This window comes from Sarcophilus harrisii, chromosome 3 (assembly GCF_902635505.1).
Source record: "Sarcophilus harrisii chromosome 3, mSarHar1.11, whole genome shotgun sequence".
NCBI classification, from domain to species: domain Eukaryota; kingdom Metazoa; phylum Chordata; class Mammalia; order Dasyuromorphia; family Dasyuridae; genus Sarcophilus; species Sarcophilus harrisii.
The window spans coordinates 577,723,210-577,750,942 of NC_045428.1; the positions used below are offsets into that span (position 1 = coordinate 577,723,210).

A 27,733-nucleotide genomic window follows, 5' to 3' on the forward strand; every position below is an offset into this window, starting at 1 on the left:
TTCTCTAATTTACTCATATCTCCAGCTTTGGTTCCTGAATTGGGGCTTTGTGCCAGGCCAGTGTCTGCTTCCAGTTGTGTTTCTGAGTGTGGAGTCTTACCTTGGTTCCCATGGGCACTTGTAGATGTTTGTCTCTCATTCTGAAGTCTTAAGATAGAGTGGCAGAGACCTCAGCACCTTTAAGTATCTGAGTGTTGCTGGGATTTCCCAAGATTGGGGCTTTCTGACCACCCAGGACTTTCTCAGGAAGAAATCTTTGCTCTTGCTACCTCTGGATACAGTCCTGTCCCATCTGTGATCACTCTGGTACTCACTTTTCTTGAGACAAGAACCTCCTTTCCTATTACCCGTGGGTAATTTTCTGGCTGATTTTTTGTGCAGTTCTGGAGTGGAAGATGCCACTTGTGATTTCTCATTGGATTCTGTAATTATCATTTGGTTTGGCATGAACTTAAGGGTCCTGTTAGACTGGAGGGTAAACTGGGCAATCTTCCTTCCATTGAGGAAGCAGTCTTGGCAGGAAGTCCCAAATTTCACTTCTGAATTCCATTTTTAAAAAGATTCCCATCATTGGGACAGCTGGGCTTTAGGAGCACAAGCTTCAAAGTTTTTTAATTTGTCATCAACCAGAGCCCATTCCCTTCATTCATCCAAGTCACTAGTGAAGCATAAATTATTTAAACACAATGAATACTACCAAGCTCAGGATTCTATTTTTTTAAACACCAAATTTGATTTTAGTATTTTCCTTGCTGTTTTGGAGAAAATATATGAAGTTCCTTTTCCAACCCAATGATGAGCAATTCCTAATGTTTTGGGGTGCCAGTAATACTAAAAGGCTAATTCAACTTACCCAATCCAGTATCCAACTGTAGTCAGTAAGAGAGGCAATAGAAATAGCCAGCCAGGGCCTTGTCACAGCTTCCAGGACTGCATGGCAGGTAGCCCATATTATTATATTGAGGAGAACTTCACTGCCAGAGGCAGCTGGTAGCACAATGGATAGAGCACTAGGTCTGGACTGAGGAGAACCTGGGTTTAAAGCTGGCTTCAGACACTTAATAACTATGTGACCCTGGGCAAATCACTTTAAAAAAAAAAAAAAAACTTTGCCTCAGTTTCCTCAACTGTAAAATGGAGATGATAATAGCATTTACCTTACAGGATTGTTATAAGGATCAAGTGAGATAATATTTACAAAAAGCACTTAGAATGATGGGCTGGCACATGGGAGGTACTATATAAATACTTATTTTCATATTTACTTCCCATCCTCCATTCCATCCCTCCCCTTGGCTTTGGAATCTCACTAAAGGCTTTCATGATCACCTCCCCTTTCTCTGTCTCCCCCCATGCTTCGGGGTGTCTTTCTCCTTATTCTAATTTATTTACTCTTTTAGTGTGCTAAAGGATTTAGCCTGCTAGTCATTGGCGTATTCCTTACCTCATAGTGTATTCCCTTTCTCCTAATTAATTGTGAGTTCCACTAGAGAACTTTTCTTTTTCATTGTTGTTTGTTAAAACCCCTTTCCTTACTATATGCTCTCCCAAATCTATTTCCTATTTACCACTCCTGGCACCTATTTTACCTCTTCATTTTGTCTGTAACCTCTTCTCATAAATTAATCTACCTTGTGGCACAGTGGGGAAAAGGTTTCCATGATCAGCGTTGATTCAGCAATATGAGCTTCTAGAAGGAAACAACTGTGTCTTATCTAAAATTCAGTCAGGTTGTTAATTAATGTTTATTGATTTGAACTAGAAGCAAAGTTTTCAGCCACATTTGAAGGAAACAAAATTCCTCATTAAATCTCAAAAAACAAAACAAAATGCTGCCCTTGATGATGGCCAATATGGAAATCTGTTCTTTTGATCATATAACTTCTAGAAAACTGATTTTGTTTTAGATCTTAAGGCTCTATCTATATAACTATTGGGAGTTCTCTTATTAGTTTATATATGGCATTTCCTAGCATGTTTGTGACAGCAACCCCTTGCCTTGTCTTTAGCTAGCTTCACTAATCAGTGTTCAGTTTAGACTCGAGTTTATCTTTTGATCAGGTAAGGAGGAGAATTTTAGCATTTGAGGGAAATTGATGGGGTTTTTAGAGGTTGATTGGAGACATCTGGCTCAGTCACAGAGTCCCTGATTTAGTAATTTGGGGCTTTGCCGCTAGATTCATGCTGGTGGTTTCCCCATCCTGTATCCAGGGTCAGTACATCTGTAGGGAAAACCAATTTGAATGATCTCTATTCAAAATCTCTATTGGAGAGAGAAAAAGAAAGAAAAAGAGAAGAGAGGAGGAGGGAGAGAGGAAGAGAAGAGCTAGTAAGAGGCCTGCTTACTGACTGTAGGATTTTTTGCCATTTAGTCTGGAGCTTTGCTTCTTCAGTTGGAGCAATGAAAGGGAGAGAGCTGCATTGTAATCCTGAGCCTCTGTGTCCTGTGATAAAATTAGCCATCTGGGTGTTTACAGCAATTGCTTATTGGAATTCTATGGAAATGTGTCTCCAGGCCATGTTCCTGTGGAATGAGGGAGCACAGCTGTGATCATTTCATACAAGAACGCAAGTTATTTTAAAATTTCCAACATTTTACTACTTCCATAAAGTGCCTCCAAATAAATAAAACATTTTCTAACCAGAAATGTTGAGTGATAACCAGATGTCGGCTATGAGGCACTTTTTTTTAATCTGGATGTTTTATTCTGTTTTAGAGTTTTGTCTTGATTTTCAAGATGTGCTAAAAGGTTTGAAAAGTTTGAGGCTTATGGGGAAAGGAATTAACTTTATGTTAAGGGTGGGAGCTAGAGAGAAATAAGCCCTTAGCCTTTGCCTGCTGTAGCAATTGTCATCGTGCAGTTGCCTAAACTCCAGCCTGTGCCGTACCCCAGGAAGGAAGGCAGACAGAAATATGGGTACATGTGCTTTTGAAAGTTGACGCTCGGCTGTGATAGTCTTTGCCTCCCTTTCTGATCAGGAGTCAGCCAGCAAGCATTTATTAAGCACCTATAATGTGCCATACATTGTACTAAGTGCTAGGGTACAAAGAAAGAAGCTCCCTCAAGGAGCTTATAGTCTAATAGGGGAGACAATGTGCAAAAAAAAGAAAGAAAGAAAGAAAAGAAGAAGCAGGGATCAGGGAAAACAGTCCACAGAGGGAAGGCCACTGGCATTATTGCGAATTGGCTGAGACTTGAGGGAAGCCAGAGAAGCTGAGAGGTAGAGATGAGAACCTGGCATGTGCCAGTGAAGGTGCCCAGTCAGAGATGTGTGTCTGGGGGCGAATGGTGCAAAAGGGCTGCAAAGGTAAGAAAGAGTAAGGTATAGAGGGTTTTAAAAGCCAAACAGAGAATGCTCTGTGTGATCCTGGAGGCAACAGGAAGCTGCTGGGATGGACTGAAGGGGACTGCAAGTGATGTGCCTTGTGCAGTGAGGTCAGTTTAGTGGAAGCTGGACTGGAGTGGAGAGATGTGGTGTTCTTTTTCCAAAACACAGCCAGGTGATAAAAGTTCAGATCTTTTATTGTGTCCTTCAATATAGCTCGGTTAGCTCAGGCCTATCTCTCTGCTTGGGTCTAAGATCTCCCTCCGAATGTCTCCAAATAAAGGTTTGTCCTTCAGATTCCAGCCAGCACCAAGGTGGAAGATGCAATGAATCTTTTGTCTCAAAGATAGGGCTTGTGGACTTCCTCCCAGAGTGCTCCTCTCCGACCCCAGTCAATGTTCTGGAGAAATTCCTTCCAGAGTGCTCCTCTCCAACCCCAGTCATGTTCCCAAGTAACTCTTCACAAGCTCTAAGAGCTTCCTGTATATATATGATCTCCCAAAGGTTAACTCCTTCTGGAGAGAGAGGGATTCTGGGTTATCTCCCAGAGTGCTCTCTGGCCCTAAGGGAGGTGTGAATTCGGACATCTCATACTAAGCCCTGAAATCTCCCAAACATGTGAACTCCATTGAGTACTTAGATACTTATGAGCTCTCTAAAGGTGTGAACACAAGTCTTGTTTCTATCAGTTGTACTTAGTACCTTGTTTCAAGTTCTGGCCCAAAATATCTCCTTCTAAGATCAAATCAATCATATTGAACCATGCCAAATTAGGTAATTATTGTCTCTATCAACTCCAATGGCTTAACAGTTTGTAAAGATTCCAACAGAGAGAGCTCCACTTGAGTCAAGGAGAGTAACCTGCAGACTGATGTAATAGTCCAGGTATAAAGGGATCCAGGCCTGTTCTAGGGTGGGGGCAATCAGAGGAGACAAGGGGATATCTGTGAGAGATGTCATGGAGGTCGAAACCACAGGACATGGCAACTCCTTGGCCATGAAGAATGAGAGTGAGAAGGCGATGGTGGTGCCCTCTATAGCCACCCAGAAGTTTGGAGGGAGAGATAAAGAACTAATTTTTGTACATACTGAGTTTAAGATGTGTGCAACGTTTCCCTTTGGAAATGTCCAGTAACGACTTGGCAATGTGACACTGGAGATAAGGAGAGAGGTTGGGACTAGACAGATACATCTGAGAATCATATGTGTAGAAGTGATAGTTGGATCCATAGTCAGGTAAATGAGCTCACCAATATATGAAGAAGAGAAGGCCCAGGACAAAGTCTTGGGGGGGATGCCCACTGGTAATGGGTCTGACTTGGAGACTCAGAAGCATTAGTCAGAGAAGTAGGAGGAGAACCAGAAACCCGAGAGAAAATGATGTGGAGAAGGGAGGCGGGAGGGGAGAAGAGAGTCCTAGAGGAGATGCTTAAGGGTTCTGGGAAAGCCCAGGGTTGCTTTATTATTGAGTCCTGCCTGTATGCTTGGTCCCTCTTTGTGGGACCCAAGGTCAGGATTCCTTCATGCTTGCAGATGCTTCTTTTTTATCCCAGTAGGGACTCTTGGTGAGCAGAATTTTAACCTTTGTCTTTCACCTCTTCAGCATCTGCTTTAGTTTGAACCTACAGCTAATCCCAGCCCCCTGCTAATAACACCATTAGCAGATATTTATTTCAGTGACCATCATGCAAATCCTGTACATTCAGCGCTGCAGCCATCACTGTGGGGTCAAAAAAAAGAATAAGAGGAACGACTGCAAAAAAGCTGCAACCAAGACAGTGAAAATGATTTAATAAAGATGATAAGGGAAGGCAGTGACTGACTGGAGGATTTTTCAGTTTAAAATAGATGTTCCTCCATGGGATAGGGTCCTTCATCTAGCATCCACCTAATGTAATGGCCATCTAGATGCTCACCACCCTCCTAATTGTGACTGAGAAGAGTTCTGTAAACATTCAGATGGATTTTGAAACACACCATAGTTGGTATTGGGGACCATTAACCAAATGTTCTTGTTGAACAGTGCCTTTGGGCCCATGATTTAATCAATTCGGCTAAAAGTGCTTTAAAAAAAAAAAATAAAAAAAAAAAACAGGTAAAAAAGAGCATTGTTCTGCAACTACATTCATTCTAAGATCACTAACATCCAGGGGTCTTTTCTCCATACTATTGAAGAAAGATGGAGGACCAAAGGAAAGTCTCCCCCCCCCCCCCCCCCCCCCCCCCCCCCCCCCCCCCCCCCACTACTGGATTGAGGCTTTCATAACGCAGCTGTGTGAAGCAGAATATAATTACTTTAATCTTTAGACATCAGGTTTCTAAACACTGATCCATTGATTACTTCTGTTCTCTTTTTTTGTTTGGTCATATGGGAATAAAACCCTAACTCTGGATTTTTTCCTAGAGGGAGCCTAACTCAAGCTTTTACAGGATAAAAACAAAGAGGAGACGAAATTGTCTTCTATTTTTTAGCTGGGGTTGAGGGAGAGAAAATTTACAGCTGCACATGCAGTGTGATTCATTGAGAATAGGATATATAAGACTGTTGGGTCCAATTTGACTAGTCTGGACCTCAGAATTCAGAAATAAAATCTATATTTAATTTGCATAATCTATCAGCATTTCTTGCTCTTTTTTTTTGAGATTAAGATCATGCCACAAGGTTATTTTGCAACCTTTTCATTTCATATTGATTATTTTCACTCACTTCTTTTGTTAATACCCATAAATCTCAGCTCCCTAAGGACAATAGCCACTTTATAATTTCATAGAACATGTTCAGGCCCAAGGACATCCCTGACTTTACTACTTGCCTTAAATAGAATAGAATAGAATAGAATATTCAGTTTAGGGTTGTTATTTAATACTTGATTGTTCATCTCTGTGAGTATCTGGTATTTTATTTTGTTGACCTCATGCTATGATGCTTTGTTTCTGGACTGTGACATTAATTTCCTGAGTTATTTAATTTTTTTTTCCTGCTGCTTTCTAAATGTTACTGCATAAATTGTATTTACTCCTTTGGTGCTTTCTCCTTTTAAAATGGGTACATTTCTGATGTGGATTCTATGATTTCCATTATCTTTTTTTAATCCAATTTCATTTGAAATGCTTATCAAAATAATATATCTAGTCACATGTTCCATATAAATGCTAAATAATCACAAAAAGTTTACATGAGGATTTATATATATTTTTTTATTCAATCAGAAGGATCAGGGCATTTGTATAGGGCAGGGTGGGAGTTGAGGGAGTGAGGGAGATGGTTATTTTGCTATTGTGGCTAATTGATACACCTCTCAGAGGGAGTTGGTGATGATGACTTCAGTTTGGTTCTGTGGGAATGATTCTGAGGTCATAAAACTGCTTTTGTGAGTTGGCTGACAAGATAATTTTGCAAAAGAAGAAAAGCTGTTTAAGCCCATATGCTTGGTAGTTCTCAAAGGCAGCAAGGGGCAATTTACCGTATGTAGAAATAGAAGTCTATTGGAATTGGGGAAACTTAGAAAGTTTTCATATAAGTGAGAAGGGAAAAGAATGTGGTTAATCAAATGTCTAGGAAATTGCTATTACAGAGAGCTAATTCTGAGGAAAAGACAGGGATCTCCTTTATTCAAAAAATACACATACAAAAAAAGTCTCAAAGTAGAGTTAGCTTGCCCTTAAAGGATTATTATTGAAGACCTTAACCAATCACCATGTCATTGTCACTGTACTGTATTTAAAGAGATGGGCCTCTCCACTCCTATGACTTATCCTATATCTTGGCCACCCATGAGAGTTGAGAGAAAGTCCTAACTAAAATTTCATAATCACTCATTATTATGATAATTCCATGACTCAAACCCTGAAATTCCCTCTCTGATTGTAATTCTACTGTCTTATATCTCTGAGATCTTTGTTCTTCTACCACCTCTGTTATGGCCTTTCTCTCTTTACAATGTTGATTCTGTAGTTAACCAGCCCAGGTATATCTTCCTCTGCTCTGGAATACTTTCCCCCATTGTCTTTTCAGTCAGCCTACCAGTCCTTAATCTTGAGTCATTTTTGTCCCATCTACTTTCTCTGCCTTATTCTCATGCTGCTGAATATATCTTGGTACTATGCAGCCAAGTCCATTGATGTTATCTGTTCTTAACTGGGCCCTCCCTTCTGCACAGTAATCATTTTATTCTTCCTTGATTGCCTCTGTTGAGGCTGTTCCCAGCCTTCACTGCTTTTCTCCTCTTTTAATTTTTTTTTTTTTAATTAAAGCTTTTTATTTACAAAACCTATGCATGGGTAATTTTTCAACATTGACCCTTGTAAAGCCTTCTGTTCCGGATTATCCCTTCCTTCCCCCCATCCCCTCCCGTAGATGACAAATGGTCCAATACATGTTAAATATGTTAAACTATATGTTAAATCCTACACACACACACACATTTATACTGTTATCTTGCTGCACAAGAAAAATCGGATCAAGAAGGCGGGGAGGAGGGAACCTGAGAAAGAAAACAAAACGCAAGCAACAACAGAAAGAGTGAGAATGCTATGTTGTATTCCACATTCAGTTCCCACAGTTCTCTCTCGGTATAGATGGCTCTCTTCATCAATGAACAATTGGAACTGGTTTGAATCCTCTTATTGTTGAAGAGAGCCACGTCCATAAGAATTGATCATCATATAGTCTTGTTGTTGCTGTGAATAATGATCTCCTGGTTCTCTCATTTCCCTTTGCATCAGTTCACGTAAGTCTCTCCAAACCTCTCTGAAATCATCCTTTTGGTCATTTCTTACAGAACAATAATATTCCATAATATCCATATACCATAACTTACTCAACCATTCTCCAGTTGATGGGCATCCATTCAGTTTCCAGTTTCTTGCCACTACAAAAAGGGCTGCCAAGTATTTCTATTGGGATTATATCCCAAAGAGATCTTAAAAGAGGGAAAGGGACCCACGTGTGCAAAAAATGTTTGTGGCAGCCCTTTTCATAGAAAAAGATACAACACTTTATTTTTAGAAAATGAAAGGTTATATTTTACACAGATATGAGTAGGAAAAAAAATTTGTGGCCAGACCCTGAATAGGAGAGATTAAAAGAAATTATCTTTTTTTTTTAAATTTAATAGCCTTTTATTTATAGGATATATGCATGGGTAACTTTACAGCATTAACAATTGCCAAACCTCTTGTTCCAATTTTTCACCTCTTGCCCCCCACCCCCTCCCCCACATGGCAGGATGACCAGTAGATGTTAAGTACATTAAAATATAAATTAGATACACAATAAGTATACATGACCAAAATTATTTTGCTGTACAAAAAGAATCAGACTCTGAAATATTGTACAATTAGCTTGTGAAGGAAATCAAAAATGCAGGTGTGCATAAATATAGGGATTGGGAATTCAATGTAATGGTTTTTAGTCATCTCCCAGAGTTCTTTTTCTGGGTATAGCTAGTTCAGTTCATTACTGCTCCATTAGAAATGATTTGGTTGATCTCGTTGCTGAGGATGGCCAGGTCCATCAGAACTGGTCATCATATAGTATTGTTGTTGAAGTATATAATGATCTCCTGGTCCTGCTCATTTCACTCAGCATCAGTTCGTGTAAGTCTCTCCAGGCCTTTCTGAAATCATCCTGTTGGTCATTTCTTACAGAACAGTAATATTCCATAATATTCATATACCACAATTTAATTCAGCCATTCTCCAACTGATGGGCATCCACTCAGTTTCCAGTTTCTGGCCACTACAAAGAGGGCTGCCACAAACATTCGTGCACATACAGGTCCCTTTCCCTTCTTTATAATCTCTTTGGGATATAAGCCCAGTAGTAACACTGCTGGATCAAAGGGTATGCACAGTTTGATAACTTTTTAAGCATAGCTCCAGACTACTCTCCAGAATGGTTGGATTCATTCACAACTCCACCAACAATGCATCAATGTCCCAGTTTTCCCACATCCCCTCCAACAATCATCATTATTTTTTCCTGTCATCTTAGCCAATCTGACAGGTGTGTAGTGGTATCTTAGAGTTGTCTTAATTTGCATTTCTCTGATTAATAATGACTTGGAGCATCTTTTCATATGACTAGAAATAGTTAAAAGAAATTATCTCAATAACATAAAATTAAAAGCTTTTATATAATCATAATAACTAACATTTGTGTAACAACTCAAGATTTGTAGTTTGCTCATATTATCTCATTTGATCTCAAATTAATTCAAAGCAGCTATAACCAGAAGCAGAGATATTGGAGAAAATCTTTTGATTAACTATGTGATAAAAATCTGACATTCAAAGTTAGAAGAAACATAAATTGTCAAAAACATGAAAATTTGTTTAAAATCACTAATAAACAGGGAAATAAACCCAAGGATATCTATTTGACCCCCATCAAGTGAGCAAAGATAGTAAAAGATGACAGAATTTTTTTTATTTAATTGTGCTAATTCACTGCTGCCAGAGCTGTTACTTGAATCACCCATTCTGGAAAAAATTTGAAGTTATTTAAGAAAAGTTATTAAATTGAACCAAGGACTCCATTAATGGCACTATATCTTTAAGGGAATATTGACAACAAACAAAATGTATCTAATTTAGTATAAAGTGAAGAAATTAGAGTAAAAAGAACAAAGATGTGTCTATATAATGTAAATAAAGTCAGCTCTGAGAGACAACAAAAATATAGTGGTTATGGTTGTCTCTGTACTATCAGAGTTCAAGGACACACATACTCTGCTCACAGCAGCCTATGAACTTGGACCACATAGACCTGTAGTTTCTCAGTGTCCTTCCCAAATTGTGGTGTCCGAACCAAACATAGGGTGCAGATGTGGTCCCAAGAAGACAGAGACAATAGGCCTATCACCTCTTCAGTCTGGGCTGCTGGACTCTCCTAATATAGCCTAAAATTATGTTAAATTTATTGACTCATTAAGCTAGAGTATACCAAAAGGCCAGAAGTTTTTCAAATGAACTGCTCTATAACTCCTCTCCATCTTGTTCTTGAGAAATTGACTTTTTGAACCTAGGTATAGGTTTCTAAATTTTTCCTTATTTTATTATTTCTTCACTAAAACCCATTGTTTTAGCTTGTTGATCTTTTCTTGATTACAGTTATCTCCACTGTGTTTCCTGTCCCTCTCCATTTTGCAGATTTAGTGTCCATACGATCTGTGCCTTTATTCAGCTCTTTGATTTAAAAAGCCAAACAAGGGAACCAAAAAATAAATTTGAGCATCCCAGAGCGAAACATTTCCTGTGGTTCTATATTAAAGACCTTCCAAGATAAAAAAAAAACAAATGGCAACATTCTCAATATACTTGATTGTTCTCTTGTTTAACTCCTATCTCCACTTTCAACATCTCCCAGATCCGCGCCCTTCTCTTCACTTGCCCAGCACCCCGGTGCAGCCTCTCCTCACCTCTCTCTCTCTCTCCTGGACTATTGTAGTAGCCTCCTGCATGGCCTCCCTGCCTCAGGTCTCTTCCCACCCCAGATCATCTTTCACTCAACTACCAAAGTGATCTTCTTAAAGAGCAGCCAAAGAAGACAATGTGATCCATTTTTAGCTGCGTTGATAGGAACAGGATGGCTAGAATGAGAAAGCTTAGACTCCTGCTGTCATCTGCCTGGCTGGCCCAGAACATGTATGGCACCCACTTTGCCAAGTGCATCCAGAGCAAAGTCACAGGCTCTCAGGAGCCTCGGAGGCCGTCTAATTCAATTGGTGGGACTTGTCAGTGGACCACAGTGATGAGAGGACTAGAGACTAACCTATATGACAACCAGTTGAAGGAACTGGAGATGTGTAGCTGAGATACAAGATGTAGAAGGAACATGATGACTTTATTCAAGTGTCTGATGGTTCACAAATGGAAAATTTGTTCTGCTTGGCTCCTGAAAGCAGAGCTGGACACAGTGGGTGGAAATTGCCGAAACAGATTTCAGCTTAATATAAGGAACCCTAACAGAGCTTCCTAAAACAGGAATGGGCTGCTTAGGGAGATCTTGGGTTCTCTCTCACCATACAGTTTCCCATGAATAACTCGTCAGGATTTTATAGAAGTTATTACTTTCCCAGGTACTTGTGAGACTCCTAGTTCTAAGATCCTTTAACTGAAAAATGAAAATTTTCATTATTTCTCCAGGATTTTTATTTTAGTATGTCTTGTGATATGCCCACTTTAATGCTAGTGAGTTTAATTTGCATTCTTTACCAGATTACTGTGATTTTTAAGCCTTGCCCTCTCTAAGGGCAGAAACTAGTCATGGCCATAAAACTCTGGACTTGAGAGGTCAACATGAGGCTACCAAATAATAGAGAGTAACATGCTTTAAAACATAACTTGAATTCTTTGGATACTGCTGCATGAAACTTGGCACTCAATCCAACTACATGGATTCATCCTCTGGAGATTTGAAGAAGGGACAAAACCCTTATCTTTTGTGACTTGCTACAAAACATGCTCTGCCACTCCACTGTCATAAACGAAATAGAAAGAGGAAGTTTTTTAAGTCTTTCAGATTTTCACCAGCAGGGGATGGAAGTATAATTAAACTGATTCTCACAGCTGGGATGAGAAAGTCTCAGGTAGAGAACTCCACAGAGCAATTGAAATGCCAATGCTTCCAGGCTTTGGACTCGAGTTCTTTTAAGTAAAAAGTTTCTAGTACTTAGGAAGACCTCAGACTTCTGGTCAGAAGGGAGTTATCTTTCAAGGTCTCTAGGGCCTGATTGTAGATTAAGCTAGAGACCTTAAGTGATAACAGAAATATCCTAGATGAGATTTTCAGGCTAAAAGAAATCAATTAATTTTAAAAATCCTTTACCTTTAAATGAAATAGACCTTTTGAGATGATTAGGTAACAATAGTGGCTTAATTGGGAGCTCTTCTTTGTAGAGAAAATTATTTTGTGCTGATCTTGAAGGCTCATTATCTCCAAATGCAGAGGGAGGGAGAGTTTCCAAATTTCTAAATTAACAAGAAAATAATCAGCAGCAAATAGCACTCCTCTTGGCCTGTGATTTGCAAACCTGTTTCATATCATCAAAGATAACAGAATTAGGCAGAACCTTATAGATACCTGGAGCATATATTTAACCATGTGACCATGAACAAGTCACTTCATAGGTCTAAACCAGAGTTTCTTCACTTAAAAACATGAAAGAATAATATTTATACTTCTTACGGGGTTTTTGTCTGGGGAAAGTATTTGGAAATCTTCAAGCCCCAAATAAATGTGAATGGAAATATTGCTATGTAGTTTTACTCATATCTGAATAGGAATGCTTTCTATAACACACCTCAGAAAAGCCACAGAGGGGGTAAAGTCAGTCCTTCATTCCACTTTTGGACAGCTGATAATAAAGAAGGAGTTTCTTATATCAAACCTAAATCAGCAGTTTTCCTGAGCTGCTCCTGGTTCTACCTTCTAGGATCCAGAACTTTGTGTCTGAAATTTCCCTCTGACTAGTCATCCCATTCTGCTGCCTTTCTCCTTCTCTTTTTTCTCCTCTTCCCTTTTACACTGATGGCCCCAAGAGTCTAGCTTGACCTGCCTTCCAATCCCATCCCATAACTTTGGTCTTCTTTCTTCCCCACCTCCCTTGAATGCCTTTTATTTTGTTCTTCCACTATTTATTCCCTTTAACTTCTGGGCCCCAACTGGTCTTACCATCTGCCTTCTGAGCCCCTGAGCAAGGCCCTGGGTAGACTACATTCATGTTTTCTAATCAACTGTGCCCTTACTGATCACATCTGTCCTTTTATTCATCTCAGTTTGATTCTCTATCACATATGCCACAGCGGCTCTTCCAAGCATTCTCTTCTCTGGAAGCTCTGATTAAGACCCCACTCTCTCTCAGAGAGGATGACTTTGGCTCCTGTGCTTTACTGAGGAAATCAAGACTCTTCATAGCGAGTTCCATCATCATCATCACCTCACACACACGCACTCGTGTAATACTTCAAAACTTTGCTACAGCATCACCTCTGAAGATGTGGTGATGGTTCCATAGTTGTGAAACACTGCGTATATTGTCAGATTGTCTTTATGTATTGGTTGGTTTTATGCATATATTTTCCTCTTCCTCTTTCTTAAAAAGAATTTTTTTAGTTGTATGGGATGGCTTTCTGGGAAGATAGATCTACATATTTTCTCAGAATTTTGACAGGAATGAAAATCAAGTTCACTGGCCTATAGTTTGCAGAGTAAAACCTGTTTCCTTGAAAATGAGATTTGCTATTTTCCAGGATCTTTCAGAGATCAGTTAGAGGTTCAGTAAACCTACCAATTAATTAATCCCAACAAACACATATATCTGTTCCTTCTTTTAGATCTTTAGGATGTAGTTGATCAGGGCCTGGTGATTTCTTAGTGTTTCATTATTTCTCTTGGGAACCAGCACCTGCCCTTTTTAGTTCAAGGGTCATACTTCCTACCCCAGGGCTAGAGACTGAAGTGGCTTTTCTGCTTGCCAAGATTAACTCATCTATTTTTGTCTTTGATCCCATTCCCACCTGTCTTTATTAAGAAACTTACTCCCTTGTTTCTAGCTACTGACTCTTTCCCTGATACCTGCAAATATCTTTGATTCTACAGTACTTAGAAAAGTGCTAAACTTAATGAATCTTTTCTTGATCCTCATCCTGCTAGACTTTTCTTAAAGATTTTGACACTTTTGACTAGTCCCTCCTCCTTTGCCTTCCATGACACTGTGCTTACCTGGCTTTTCTCCTACCTGTCCAAGGGCCCAGCAGTACTCTCTGCATTGCTGTCCATCGTACTGGCTCCCTCGCTTCCTTCCATGCTCAGCTTTAGTAATTATCTGAGTCCTTTGTCTCCATTACTCCCCAACTTCTATTAATTTTAATCTTGTTTCCGCCTAATGTCTCACTCTCCATAGAATGTATAACTCCAGGACAAAGACTTGCCTTTTTTTTCATTGTAGTACCTTGCATGTAGTATATACTTAATAAATTTTTGGTTTTTTCTTCAGGCTAATTTTTCCTTCTTTCTTCAATTGTTTTCCTATAATCTAATCTCTGGTCTTCTTGCCATTTGGGGTGCTCATGCTCTCTACATTCCTCCATTTGTCAGTGAGATGGTCCAAGTATATGTCCTCTCCCTCAGAATGTTTTCCCTCTCAGCTTTTTTTGCCCCAGCAGCTTTTATTCTTGGCTCCCATCTTACCTGTTAACTAATTGAATTTTCAGGGCTCTGAGACTTTAGAGCTTTTTCTTTGGAAGTGCTGTCAAGCCTATACCCCACCTCTCCATTCTGTACTTCCTCATCTGATTTTTTCTTAAGCTGAGCATTGTACTTGATATTAATCCTTACCCAGTTAAGACACACCTCCCCCCCTCCCCCATGCCCCTCATTCCTTTGCAGAAATGTGAAAGGTGTATATAATATCTGTTTTTTTCTATTTGTCAGTTTTGTTTAATTTTATTCCTACTTTCTCTTTCTTTTTCCTTCCTTAATTCTTTGGTATAATTGTTTTAAGGGAGAAATATATCTTTTAAAATTTCATCTATTAGTTTTGCTCTATAATTCCAATATTTCAGTATCTTTAGTTCTTGACTATGTTATTCATCTGGGTCTTCATTGAAGTCATTGATACATGTAAGGACAAAGTCCTAGAGCATTACCCTTCACTCTCACATCCTTTTTGGTCACTCATTCAGAACGGTCTTTCCTATGTGTCAGACTGCTTTGTCTTTTATCTTCGTAAACCTGAACACTTAATAGGTGTGATGTGTATTCTTAAGGGTCACCATTGAGTTTCAGTTTCAAATCCACCTGATTATTTAGGCAGAATTTTTCCATTTCTTCCACAAAGAAAGCTTGAGAGACTGTCATATTCTTTACAAAATCCAACTATATTTTGTTTATACAAGTTCCCCTAATATATCAATCTAGTAATCGCATTGAGAAAAGGAAATGAGTTAGGTTTTCCATGACTAATTTTTGGTGAAGGCTTGTCAAATGTCTCTATTGGTCATTCTGCCCTTCCTAATGTGGCTCCAGTCAACCTTTCACGGATCCATCACTCTTCACACACACTGCAAATTGGCCAAATTATTCCTCATATACTGAGTTCCATCTCCCATCTCCATGCCTTTGCACTGGCTGTGCCCCATTTCTCTGATGCCCTCCCTCTTCACCTGTGGCTCTTAGAATCCTTAGTATACTTCAGCTCTCAGCTTACATGCCAACTTTTATATGACATGAATATCCTGGTCAGCCCTCTCCCATTCCAGTTTTTACTTCTCTCCTACCACCCCACATTATCTCCCTTTACTGTCAAGGATTGCTTTTCTATCTTTGTATCCTAGTACTTTGCACAACGCTTGACACATAGTAGGTCAAGGGGTATATTGAAAGGAGAATGGATTGATGTTGGCTTTTAATAGTCACACTTTACTTTCTAAAAGCTCTCAAGTCATCCTTTTAATAACTCATTGTAGAATTTTACCAGAAATTGAAGATAGGATCAGGGAGCTTTAGGTTTTTTCATTAAATTTCACTTTATTTTCAGATCTACATTTTCTCTCCTTTCCCTTCCAAATTGAGAAAGCAAGAAAAGCAAAACCCCTATTATGATATGAATATGCATAACGAAGCAAAACAAATTTCCTCATTGGCCATATATGTAAGTCTTTTAAGTTTGAAGATGACATTGTCTACTCCTTTCAAAATTAGACCATTTCCCTTTCTCTATACTTTTTCAGTTCATAGATAGTAGTTCAGAAATCACATCTACCAATTATTTAAGTTCTTTCTTATATCCTTGGTGACTCAAATTCACTGAGGGCAGCCAGGTGCTCTCTTACCATTTCTTCACAGCTGGAGACTTGGCTAGCCTCAGTAGCCATCTAGTCCAATCCGTACCCAAAAGGAATCCCAAATTTAATGTACTCAACATGTGGTTCTCTTTCTGAAGACCTCCACTGATGGCGAACCGCCACCTCTGTGGCTTTAGGACTTTTTTTTTTCTGCTATACAATCTAATTTGGCCTCTTTACAGCACCTGCCCTCCTCCTGCTTCTGCTTTCTGACACCTAGCAGTCACTCCTCCAAATGATGGCTCTCCAAGTGGAAGTTATCATGTTCTTCCTGAGCTTTCTCAGCTATTCTCTTATCTTGTTCTAACATGCACCGTTTTCATTCTGTCACTTCCAAGCCAAAGATCATATTTTGGACAAAGAAAAGAGACATAAAACAAGACTTGATGAATTCTGCTTTCTTTCTGTTATCTCTGTCCCTTCTCCTCCAAATCACAGTTCTATCCCTTTTCTTCTTGATCCCAACATGCATTTTAAGGTTTTTTAATTGTTTATTGCATTCAGAAAGTCATTATGTTATTCTTTCAGTCCCTTGCATTCATCAACAGCTGCCACTCATTTTGACTTATAACAGGAACTCTGAGTTTTTTCTATAGCCACATTGTTTCTTTAACAACCTCTCCCTTTTCTTGCTCACCAAAATTGTTTCTCTTGGTGTTTTCAGAATGTCACTTTTAAGAACATTCTGCCCCTTTTAGACTGATTGCCCATACAAAATTTATCTGCCCTTTTTTCTGAACTCCAGATAATGTTTTTTTCCTCAACTAAAGATAATATTTTTAAATGACCATGGAAAGTACAAAAAATTTCACCTTCCATTTTCTTTTGTATTAGTCATTAAGTGAAAAAGTGACCAAAGAATAAAATAAGCAAGTTCTTGATTACTGCCTTTTTCCTTCACTGAAAGGCCTGCTTGACATATCCTGTGGGATATGGGTGGATAAAACATAGACTAAAAAATATCTCTTTTGTGTAATGATTTTTCTTTTAATGACCCAAGAAAAAGCTGGGGATTCAAAAATAGACCAAGAGTAATCCAGCGACAAGGTGTAACAGCACTTCATAAGATCGACATCTTTATTGGGGGTTTACTCCATTCAAGGTATAGAAGAGTATTAAATTTGAGTATTAGATTTGACCTTTTCCTTTTCCCCTTGGACATTGCTTTTAAAAATGCTTTTCAATAGCATTATTTAACACCCCTCTCCCCCGGCCAGCAAGCTGTCCCTGGACTGGCTCAGCCAAATCCTCACCTCTTCTGCTGGGGAAAGAATGTCTTGTCCCATCTTGGCAGAGTTAGAGCACTCTGCATTTGGAGGGTAGAGGAACAACTAAAGAAACTGGCACTTGTGTGAAAAGCGCCCTGATGGAGTAGTAAGAAAGGATGACTATAGAATTTAGAAAAGCACCCGAAGATGTCAGGGACCAACTAGTGCAGAGCAAAGTAAGCAGCATCATGTAAACAGAAGCACAGCCCCGGACAATTGAGAATAACCAAGCCTGCCCAGGAGGAGGGAAAAGAATCCCCCATCCAAGGCAGGTGTTGTGGTCAAAGTGTGGGTCAGTTTGATAAATGGTGACATGGGTGAGGTACATATTTGGAAATGAATTAGATCAAAAACCCAAAGCACTGAGTTTTGAAATTATTTTTCTTAAGGGTAGAGCTCATCAGTAGCTTCTTCCTATAACTACTGACATCAGGAAATAGGATCTGTTTGGATGCTCAGTCCTTATGCTGAAGCATACTGCAATCCCCTGTAATTCAGGAACTGTCTTTGACATCCCATCCCCACATTTAGCCAGGTCAGTCTTCAGACAGCAGGCAGACTCTTTTCTCAGGTTGGTAACTTGTTAGGGCCGTGCAGAGCTTGGACTCCCCTATCCTAAGCCTTTGGAACCTCAGGCTTGCTGCCTCCCTCCTACCCTCATAGCCATAGAGAGGATTTAGTTTTACTGGAATGGAATGAGTTCATTTTGTGGGTTCCTGTTTCGTTATTACATGATTGCTTGCCAGTAGCCAAAACTAAGGATGTCAGAAAGGACTGTTCCAGGTGGGAGAGGGCAGGATGAGTTAGCCAAATGTTGTGCATCCTTCCTGCTTTGGGCGTGCCATACTCACCAGCGTGCCAGTCACCATAGTATTTGAAAAAAGAAAAGTGTTACAAAGTGTTTCTGTTTGAAAAATGATTTCTGAGGCATTTCAGAAAAGACAGTGTCAGACTTTCATGTTAGGAGGAATTGGAGCCTGAATATCAATCTGATCAAAAGCTGTGGAAGCAAGTGTGATGCAGAGGGTTCGAATCCAGTTTTTGTATACAAAAATCCCTGGTCTCATGCTCCTGATCGCATCAGAGCTCAAGTTTGATGCTTCTTAACAAGCTTTCGTATTATCTCAGAGGTAGAAACTGAAGTACAAAGATAATTGTAACCCTCTTTAGGAGGGGGAAGAGAAGGGAATAAGCATTTATTAAATGCCTACTGAATGCCAGAGGTGTGTGAGGCAGGTTTTGAAATCAACACTCTTGACTACAGGCCCCACCTCAGTGGGGCCCGGCAGCCAGCCCATGTGCCCTGCTGTGACTGTGACTGCATCATTTCCTTGACCAGAGACATCATACCCTCCCTGTATCTTTACAAGAAATCTTCTTAGATGCTCGGGCACTGGATTTGTCATGTTCTTTTTTTTTTTTTTTTTTTTTAATAGCCTTTTATTTACAGGATATATGCATGGGTAACTTTACAGCATTAACAATTGCCAAACCCCTTTCCAATTTTTCACCTCTTACCCCCCCACCCCCTCCCCTAGATGGCAGGATGACCAGTAGATGTTAAATATTAAAATATAAATTAGATACACAATAAGTATACATGACCAAAACGTTATTTTGCTGTACAAAAAGAATCAGACTCTGAAATATTGTACAATTAGCTTGTGAAGGAAATCAAAAATGCAGGTGTGCATAAATATAGGGATTGGGAATTCAATGTAATGGTTTTTAGTCATCTCCCAGAGTTCTTTCTCTGGGCAGAGCTGGTTCATTTCATTACTGTTCCATTGGAAATGATTTGGTTGATCTCCTTGCTGAGGATGGCCAGGTCCATCAGAACTGGTCATCATATAGTATTGTTGTTGAAGTATATAATGATCTCCTGGTCCTGCTCATTTCACTCAGCATCAGTTCGTGTAAGTCTCTCCAGGCCTTTCTGAAATCATCCTGTTGGTCATTTCTTACAGAACAGTAATATTCCATAATATTCATATACCACAATTTATTCAGCCATTCTCCAACTGATGGACATCCATTCAGTTTCCAGTTTTTGTAGTGGCTAAAAACTGGAAACTGAATGGATTTGTCATCTTCTTAAGCAGACTGATTGGAATCTCGGCATAGTTGGCCCTTGAGCCTTAAACCTCTGCTTAGCCCCCAGAGTTTCTATTTCAGTTATACTCCACAGCCTCGGAGCAGCCTTGGACCCCTGCAAGGTCTGCGTTTTCACAGTGATTTTGGCCTTGGTATTGGAGCAATTGCGTGGTTCAAAGAGTGAAGTTTGGGGCTTGAATTTTAAAATCTTGAAAGTTAATGGGCCTTCTGGTGCCTTAGGAAACGGTCACTGCAAGGTCAGTGTAAATCTTTGTCCTGAACAAAGTTTAGAGGCTTTTGTCTGGCCCATGGAAAAGGAAATAAAGCCCAATTTAATGCTGCATCCTTCCATTTATCTGTGTCTCTTAAACTACTTGCCCCATAAAATGAAATCGAACCATTTGGGCTGAAATTAAGTGAAAACTTCCCTGCATGATCATGTGCTTCATGATCATGTGCTTATAAATAAGTGCTTTATAATATTATCTCATTTAATCCTCACAACAACCCTAGGAGTTAGGTGCCATTAAGATCCCTGTTTTGCAGTTAAGGGAACTGAGGCAGCCAGAGGACTCACTCAGGGTCACACAGCTACTGTCTAAGGCCTCAGGGTCACACAGCTACTGTCTAAGGCCACATTTGAACACAGAGTTTCCTGGCCCCAAGCCCAGTGCTCTGTGCACTCTGTGCCTCCTGCTGCCTCCCACTCCTAAGGGACGCCTCCGTTGAGGGAAGCAGTAAGGATAAGTTGGATAAAGGAAGTGGGTTGGTTGGCGCTTGGAGTTAAGGACAGTGTGTCTAGGTGGCTGATCGGACCGGTGTAGTCTCAGAAAGCTCTCCACAGGTCAGGCCCAAGTGGTTCACATGTGCGTTTGGAATGGAGATGTTCTTTTGAGCTGCTGCAGTTCTGCTTTGCTCATAGAGCATACTACCTTCTTTTTATTGGGGCACGCCATGCTGGGTGGTCCTGTCCCAGCCTCTCCCATGTCACACAATCAGTTCCATAGTTGATAAAGAAATATAAAACATATAAATACTATATGTATATGGAGACACAGAGAGACATGTAAAACAAATGCAAAGTTATTTGAAAAGTCACTGAAGTAAGGAGATCAGAAAAGGCCTCAGTTAGGAGCTGGTTTTGGACTTGAGCCTTGAGGGGATTAGGGATTCTGAGAAGTGGGAGTGTAAGAGTCATGTATCCCAGACATGCCCAGAAAAGAGCAAATTTGTTTATAAGCAACAGCAAAAAAAACCCAGTGGGTATCCTTGTCTTTCCCAGTAGGTTAAACCAACTCTGTGAAGACAGAAATTATGCATAATTTAGCAGATCAAACAAATATGAAAGCAAAAACTAGACTAAAAAAAAATTTTGAACAAGTTTATGCTATATAGGGGAGTTAGTAATATTTTGGTTGTATAATTATTTCATTAAATATTTATCAATTACAATGTAAAAAATTTTGACAACCTTTTTTTTAAATCTTGAGTTTTAAAATCTATTATACATGTGAGGTCATCAAAATATATTTCCATATTAGGTTGCTAAAGAAAACACAAAATAAAACAATAGAAATAAAGTTTTTTAAAGTATTTTTAATCTGCATTCAGTCGTCACTGTCTCTGGAAATGGATAGCATTTTTCATCATGGGTTCTTTGGAATTGTCTTGGATCATTGTCTTGATCAGAGTCCTTCACAGTTGACCATCCTTAAGAAATTGCTATAACTGTGCCCAGTGGTCTCCCAGATCTGTTTCTGTCACTCTGCATCAGTTCATATAAGTCTTCCCAGGTTTTTGTGAAGCTATCCTGCTTGTTTATTTTATGGTTTTATGATCTGCTTATAGGAATGGTTTATTTAAAGCCATGGAGTCTGTTTCCCTAAGTTACCCACTCTCCCAATCCTGCCAAAATTGAAATTGTATCTGTGAGTGTATTTTTTTTCCCCTTGAAAAGAGAATAGTGAATACCCGAGGGCTATAAAACGGCATATTCTTTGATCCAGCAGTTTTACTATTGGGGCTGTATCCCAAAAAAGATCATAAAAGAGGGAAAAGAAGCCCCATGTGCAAAAATGTGTGTGGCAGCCCTTTTTGTAATGGCAAGGAACCAGAAACTGAGTGGATGCCTGTCAGTTGGAGAATGACTGAATTGGAGAATTATGGTATATGAATATTATGGAATATTAGTGTTTTATAAGAAATGATCAGCAGGATGATTCATAAACACCTGGACTTATATGAACTGATGCTAAGTGAAGTGAGCAGAGTCAAGAAAACATTACTCAGCAACAAGATTATGTGATGATCAACTATGATGGATTTGGTTCTTTTCAGCAATGCAATGATTCAAGGCATTTCCACTTGACTGGGGATGGAAAATGCCATCCACATCCTAAAAGAGAACTATGGAGGCTAAATGAGGATTGAAGCATGCTATTTTCACTTTTTGTTTGTTTTTTCTTTCTCATGGTTTTTGCCCTTTTTGCCTGATTTTTCTCACACAACATGACAAATAAGGAAATATGTTTAAAAGAATTATACATATTTAACCTATATCAGATTACTTGTTATCTAGGAGGAGAGGAGATAAGGAACAGAGGGGGGGAAAATTTGGAACACAAAGTTTTACAAAAATGAATATTGAAAACTGTCTTTATATGTTACATGTTTTTGGAAAAAAATATAATACCATTGAAAATTAAAACTCAAAAATGGAAAAAAAAAAAAAAAGAAGAAAATAGAATAGTAAATTTTGGAAGTCTTATTATATCTGATCAAATACAGGGACCAACCATGATTCCAAAGGACTTGGGATGAAACATATTTCCCGGGGAGGATACATGAGGGGTCTGGGGAGCACAGAGATGTGGATTTTTTCCTCTTTTGTACAAAGCTAGTTCAGGAATTTGTTTTAACTTTTGTTTAGTATATAGTTATATGTTTTATCATAACTAAATATACCTATTCTGTTTTTACTGCTTTCTCAATGAGATGGGTATACGAGTGTGAACCTAAAAATAGAATAAAATTTTAATTTTATTTTTAAAGTAGGCTAGCATGTTAGGGTGGAAAGATCCCAGACCTTGGAGTCAGGCCTGGCTTAGTCTCAGATATGGCAGTTACTTGGCCATGTTGACACTTGCTTGGACAAAGTCTCTTCACCTTTCTGAACCTCAGCTTCCTCATCTTTCAGATGGGGGTGCTAACCCTTAAGCTTGTCATGAGGAAAACCCTCAAGCTCTAAATGGAAGTATTCTTGAGTCATCCAACATGTTCCTCATCTGTGAAATAAGGTAGTTGGTCCGAGTGAGGTCCATAGGATGATATGGCCAGTGCCCCACAGGGAATGTCATCCTGCAGGCTCGGGTCCTTTGGCTCCAGATCAGCTTCTCTCTTGGATCTTCGAGGGCTGCCGGGCTTCTCGTCTTGAATGGATCTTCTTTGTGCAGATGAGAAACAGTTTGTAGGTGGAGCACTACCTGTCGGCTCCCCACTGGACATGAGGCGGGCTCGTTTTATCTCACAGCGTATCTTTTCTGTTTCCAGGGAACCATCAGTGTTGGAGTAGATGCCACGGACCTCTTTGATCGCTATGATGAGGAATACGAAGATGTCCCTGGGAGCGGCTTTCCTCAGATTGAGATTAACAAAATGCACATTTCCCAATCCATCGAGGTACGTCCATCCCTTGTGCCTCCGTCCATCCCTTGTGCCGGGAGAAGGCTTGGGACCCCTGAGGGGGAGAGGGAGGAGCTGTCTCCTCTTGGTTAAGAAGACTTCTCCCCCTGGGTGGATGGTGAGGATGATAGCTGACATTACAACAGCCCTGGGAGTTCGATGGGCTTATTATCCTCATTTTACACTTGAGGAGACTCCAAAGGCAGACAGAAATCACAGGGCTTGCCCAAACTCACATGGCTAGTGAGTATCCGAGGCCAGATTTGAACCCTTGAAAAGTCTCCCTGACTCCAGGCCCAGGGTAGCTGTATGTTATCTTCATGTCTAAATATTCCTTATGAAGTATTCATAATTTTATATTTAAAATATATATATATATTTTTTTTTTAAAAAACACCCTCTGGTTATAGCCGAGTTTTGTTTGTGATGGTGATTTTAGTAGGTACAAATATATGGACTAAATCCTTCTGTAAGTGCTGGGTGCTGAGAGTATGGAGCACCCAGGATACAAAGACAAATGAATCCTAATAGTCTGAGTAAAATACCATGTTTGTTCATGATATGCCAGCCCACACATATGCTTAATACATAGTGGAAGGCCTTGGGACTCTGGGCGAGCGTGGTCCTCATGATGGCCAGCACAGGGCTTCGCAGGTGGGAGTGATGGGCCAGGGCTTAGCACCGGGTGCTTTGCACCCCATTGCCTCTCACTATAAAGTCTGAGTCCACAGTGAATGCCCAAGTGCCACAAGTGACCATAAGAGGTGATGTTAAATGCAGACTGGTGTCCCTGAAATATCCAGCAGCTCCTTTGTTTTGGTCTACTCAGACTTCTGTCCCCCAGCTTATCATTTTGTTAGCATGTCTTAGTGGGTGGAGGCTTGGCCTGTGAATCAGGACGACTAGGGTTCAAGCCTTATGGTCCAGTGCCCCAGACAGCTCTCCAAAGCTGGCAGATACCTGAGTAAGAGATTTTGCAGCTGGAAGTTGCTACCCCAGCAAAATCCCTGAACTAGACTTAGAAAAACAAGTGGGATCCCTGTTCTGCAGGAGGTCCATCCAGAAGACCCCATTTACCCTGCTGCTGATTCCAGGGAGCTTGTGGTCCTCCTAGAGCTGTCCAGAGGCCTTCAGGCAGGCCTTGCTCCCACCTGCCCGATGCTGGGCATTAGGGACCATCTGGAGGAGTCACAGAGAAGGCCCCAGGGCACTAAAATGAAAACATCCCTGCCATATGGTACCATTGGAGCCCGGCTCTCACGGGAGGCTTCCCATGGCCTTTTTGAGTGGGGCCCTCAGAATGTGATGACTCGGTGGTCCTGGGCTGTTCAGGCAGCCAAGTGCACACCTAGTTTAGGTGGGCTGCCGACCTGGGGGTCACCTGCAGATTGGACGACGTATTTCCAGACATCGCAAGTGAAGCTGATATATCTTTGGTTCCTCCAGCAAATGTTTTTTTCCCCAGGCACCCTTGACAGCCACAGACACAGCCATCCTCTCTGGAAGCCTCTCCACCCAGAATGGGAATGGAGGAGGTTCCATTAACTTTGCCCTCCGGCGAGTGACGTCCGCAAAGGGATGGGGAGAGGTAAGAGTGCTCGATTGACCAGGTCTTCCTGCCCATCACAGACTGTGCCGTAGAAGTTAGCTCTCAGATAGGCCGAGGCTGGCCGGATGGGGGCACGGAGAAGCTTCTAAGCTCCCCAGACCAGCTCAGGACTCCTGGCCCTGCCGAATGCTAATTTGGCTCTAGAATTTTCTCTTAATTTCTCTTTCCACCCCTCTACAACCCCTCCTCCCCCCCCCCCGGGTCCAGGCAATTAGCCATGCAAGCTGGGGAGCAGGGCAGCCCCCTTGGTGGGCCTCAAGACCTGTCCTTTCAGTTGGGTCTCTGGAAAACAACTGCAGGCAGAGGGAGAGTGGTCTGAGGGCTGTGAGGGCTGAAGCCCTGGGGGTGGCTAGAGGAGACCTTGGTAGCAGCAGTGAGATGAAAACTCTCTCTGACTTCTCTTCCTTTCTGTTTAAACAGTTTGAATTTGGAGCTGGAGACCTTCAAGGCCCTTTGTTTGGCCTGAAGCTGTTTCGTAACCTTACGCCAAGATGGTAATTCGACTATGATACAATCATCTGTTTTGTTGTCTTTGTGGATTTAGAATCGATTGTGATTTCTTACTCCTATTGCTTTTGCCAGGAAATAGTAGGGGGGCAGTGGAAAAAACATGTGTTTTTGAATTTTAAGGAAAAAGTTTTTTTTTTGGGATTGTGATGGTCGAGGACCCTGTTGTTTTTTCCATCCCCCCCCCTTTTGAGAAAATGATGTAAAGGTAAGGTCCTTCTTATCTGAACCTTTAAAGGGCCTTAACTAGGTCTTACACCCCAGAACTACAGGTGAGGCTGATTTCCATTTTGAAGGACATGCAAATTTTTGGAAAAAGTAAAAAGAAAAAAATCCTGTTTGTTAAGAAAAACAAAGGCAAAGGGGGCTCTTTTTCCTAATTGGTATTTTATTTCTTCCAAAGAAACTTTCAAATGTAGTATTTTTTCCCTTTTTTTAAATGAGATTTTCAAAATTGGGGCAAGAAGGGAAGAAAAAAAAACAAGAAAACGGAAGGGGGGAAATGAAAAAAGGGAAAAAAGGAATGGAAAAAGAAAAAATGGGGGAAGGAGGAGGGGAAGAGGAAAGGAAGAACCAGAAAAGGGGGAGGGGAAAATGGACCGGAAGGAGGAAATAAGTTAAAGAGGAAGGGGAAGAGTGGCTATGAGAGGCAGAGTGAGAAGAATGGAGAGAGATGGCGCGGGGGGAAGAGTGAGCAAATATGAGAGGTAACCAGGAGGAGAAGAATGGGGGGGTGGGGGAGAGAGAGTAACTATGAGAGGCAGACAGGGAGAATAGAGGATCTTTCCAGTCTTAGTTGCATGAAATGCCCCTCTTTAGCCAGAAGGTGGCGCAGGCTTTCTCTTTTAAAACTAACTTGGAAAGAAATGTCAGAAAAGTTCTCAGCCCTGATTGGGGTTCCTATTGGAAGGTGGGGTGCACTAGCTGAGCTGGGGCCCTCTTCCAGGGCCCCTTGATGTGACCTGAGCCTGGGCGTGTCCCCCAGACCCGCGGAACCATTGGACAGGGAGTCCCCAGAGGCATCTCCTCCCCTCCACCCCGGGCCTTTGAAGGGCCAGGGTTTGTGGTCAGGAAGGGGGGCCGGGACTGTGGCGCCTCCTCCTGCCTTCTTCTCCAGCTTTATTAAAACCCAGTTCTCATCCCCGGGGGGCCTGACCCATTGTTTAAGGAACCTGGATAAGAACACCATGGGCTACCTGCAGTGGCGGTGGGGCATTCAGTCAGCCATGAACACAAGCATTGTCCGGGACACCAAGACCAGCCACTTCACCGTGGCCTTTCAGGTGAGCCTCTTCGGCACAGGCTCCCGGCTCAGGCCGCCGTCGCCATTCCCTTCTCATCCCCTCATTTCCCTTTCTCGCTGGGCCTCGTGGGGAGGATGTGAAATAGCTGTGCAGCTGCCATCTGGCCGCCGAGGACACGCTGCACTCATGGAACAGCTCATCTGGAAGGCTTGAGGTAGTCAGGCTTTCTGGTGTGAAGGGAATAAGAGCCCCCCAGAGAGGGTTGCTACTTAATAGCTCCGTGCAGTGTCCTGGAAGAGCCCTATTGGGACAGAAAAATCTGTGGTTTGGGTGAGCCCGGAGCGGGGGGCAGGCTAGTGTGGCCAAAGGGTCCTTGAAAGGCAGCGCATTCAGGAGGGCCCGAGGGGAGCCGCTAGGCCGTAGTGCAGCCCCATGAGAGAGGTACCCTGCATTCCGTTTTTGTGGGAAGCTAAGGCTCAGAGAAGGAAGGGGACTTGCCCGTGGTTACATACCCTGTAAGTGTCAGAGCCGGGATTTGAACCAGGTCTCCTGTCTCCACATCCAGAGCTCATTTTCCTAGAATGCATTGCTAGAATTTGTATCCTAGATGGCATTAGTCCCAGCAGCTGTCATTGCTTCAATATCCCGGGTACCCCAGAACCTTTTAATTCAATACATTTTGAGCTGTGCAAAGGACAGAACGATATCAAAGTAATAGGACAGAACGATCAAAGCCAGTCTAGTAAGGACTAAAAACCGCAGATTAATCTTTAGAAAGCACGAGGGTACAGAATCCATGATGTCTGATAGGAAAGGTCATTCATTGTCTTCATGGGGGGTGGGGAGGGGGGTGTTTGGTGATGTTAGGTCTGATTCATGGGAATTCAGGGGGAGAAGAGGAGAAGGGAAATCTTTCAGATGTGGGGTCAGGGCCGTCAGAGGCCTGGAGCACAAGTGTGCCCAGCAGAGAAGGGTCCCACTGGGAGGTGGGGGAGCTTGACCAGGGGGCATGAAAGGTGAAGTGGGGCCACGAAGTTTTGAAGAAATCCCATGGAATCCCCACCCTTTTTAAAGTTGAATCCCCACCCTTTTTGATTAATTTTAAATAAATTTAAGATGATGATAGACTTTGGTGAAGGGTTCTTTGGGAACCT

General features: G+C 41.2%; 1 protein-coding gene across 1 annotated transcript in view; it reads left to right on the top strand.

The window, feature by feature from the left end:
* The window catches only part of DNAJC11 (DnaJ heat shock protein family (Hsp40) member C11), a 65,041-nt gene that overhangs the window by 32,019 nt on the left and 5,289 nt on the right, over positions 1-27,733 (top strand). Inside the window, exons 5-9 of the mRNA XM_031961561.1 lie at positions 23,088-23,216; positions 24,685-24,807; positions 25,249-25,322; positions 26,453-26,786; positions 27,468-27,565. Of these exons, the coding sequence (XP_031817421.1) occupies positions 23,088-23,216; positions 24,685-24,807; positions 25,249-25,322; positions 26,453-26,786; positions 27,468-27,565 (758 nt within the window). The remainder of the gene's footprint in view (positions 1-23,087; positions 23,217-24,684; positions 24,808-25,248; positions 25,323-26,452; positions 26,787-27,467; positions 27,566-27,733) is intronic.